Below are 1,502 nucleotides of genomic sequence, written 5' to 3' on the forward strand. Positions count from 1 at the left end.
GACAGCTGGTGTACACCGAATAATACTCTTTGTTTTGAATTTGCATGCTTTTGATGTGGTGTCACGACTAATGTGATATATTTCCAATTTGTGAATGCGAATTTTTCAGCAGTTAGCTATCTTTTTCACGAATTTTCCCCAGCTGTCGAAGAATGCGTGCGATGTTGTTGTTCGTAAGCGCTAGTTTTGATGAACCGGAATTTCTTGGTTGGGATGCTGATCTGTGAAATTCTTAACTAGGTCTTACGCATAGTTTGTCTCGAATGATATTTCCAAGCTCCTCATTATGCGGGGGACTGTTGGCTATCAGAGCAGAAGTTGTTTAACACCAATGTCAAATATCACCGGATGTTATTAGCAGTTCTAGTTGATTCAGCCTATCAACAACTCCAGCCAGTGTAGACGACTGAACTCCAATGCCAGCTCAACAAGATTTTAAAATGCATAGATGTCATCTGGTTTACCGAAAATTCCACTCGCTTATAGGGACATCTCACTTACGGAGTCACTTATAGAGTTGATTCCGATTCTATGCGAGGACGCGCACAGGCATGACAGCGGCGAGGAACATCATCTGACACTGGAACAAAGATCGCGCAGTAGACAGCCGCGAACACAGAACAGGTCCGCCTCCCATCACTGCGGGCCGACCGTGCCTGACGAAAGACGAAGCCAATTCGCGACCCTGCCACCGTCGGCCCCATCCGCAGTGGCGTTTTCACGAATCTCTCGGTTCGCCCATGAGTGAGTGTGTCGCCTGTTGCAGGTCAAGCCTCCGCGGCGTCGCGGCCGCGCCGCCGAAGGCGCCATGGCTCGGCTGACTCCGCCCCCGCGCCACTTTGGCCGCGGCGAGACCATCGTGGCGGGCGTGCTGGGCAGCATCTCCTGGACTACTCCCATCTACCCTTACCAGCAACAGTGAGCGCTTCCTCCCGCCCTGGCAGCCTCCGGTCAACGGCTAGCGCCCTGGGCGTTGAACGATGCGACAAGGCGTGTCGTGTGGGAGGGAGAGAGAGGCGTGGCATGCGGCGAGAGAGGGAGAAAATCCCAAAATTGCATGCCTTTTCCATTGCTGGTGTCTTATCCAGAGGCTAAACACCTCAATGAAGTACTTTGGGTTCTTCAGATTTTGTTATACGGAACCGTGTTATGTGCTTGCAAGTACATTGGCTCAGCTTCTTTTATATTGATTCAATGCTGTTCTATATTACGTCATTCATTGTTGATCACCATGGACGATGAACAGAATGCTGTTTTGCAGAATGCTGATTAGCGCATAAGTTGTCGTTGGAGTTGAGACAGTCGGGGTCACTGTCAGGTCACGTTTTATGGGAGGTGATTCAGTCAGTCAGCAGTCTCTGTGGAAGACCCGTGGGAAATCATCAATTTACCGAGCGAATTGAGTGAGGGTCGCCATGACGATCGCCAGCTCTTAAGCAGATGTGCGGCGTTATTGGTGAGAAAAACCCAGGAACAGTGCGGCAGGGGTAAAGGAGGGGAGG

General features: G+C 50.6%; 1 protein-coding gene across 1 annotated transcript in view; it reads left to right on the plus strand.

The window, feature by feature from the left end:
- Positions 1 to 922, plus strand: part of LOC119094958 (uncharacterized) — a 178,140-nt gene extending 177,218 nt beyond the window's left edge. The window contains exon 8 of the mRNA XM_037217869.1: positions 767 to 922. Coding sequence (XP_037073764.1) covers positions 767 to 922 — 156 coding nt within the window. The remainder of the gene's footprint in view (positions 1 to 766) is intronic.
- The last annotated feature ends 580 nt before the right edge of the window (positions 923 to 1,502 follow it).

The sequence above is a fragment of the Pollicipes pollicipes genome, unplaced genomic scaffold, assembly GCF_011947565.3.
Source record: "Pollicipes pollicipes isolate AB1234 unplaced genomic scaffold, Ppol_2.1 Scaffold_4219;HRSCAF=4965_pilon_pilon_pilon, whole genome shotgun sequence".
Taxonomy (NCBI): Eukaryota; Metazoa; Arthropoda; class Thecostraca; order Pollicipedomorpha; family Pollicipedidae; genus Pollicipes; species Pollicipes pollicipes.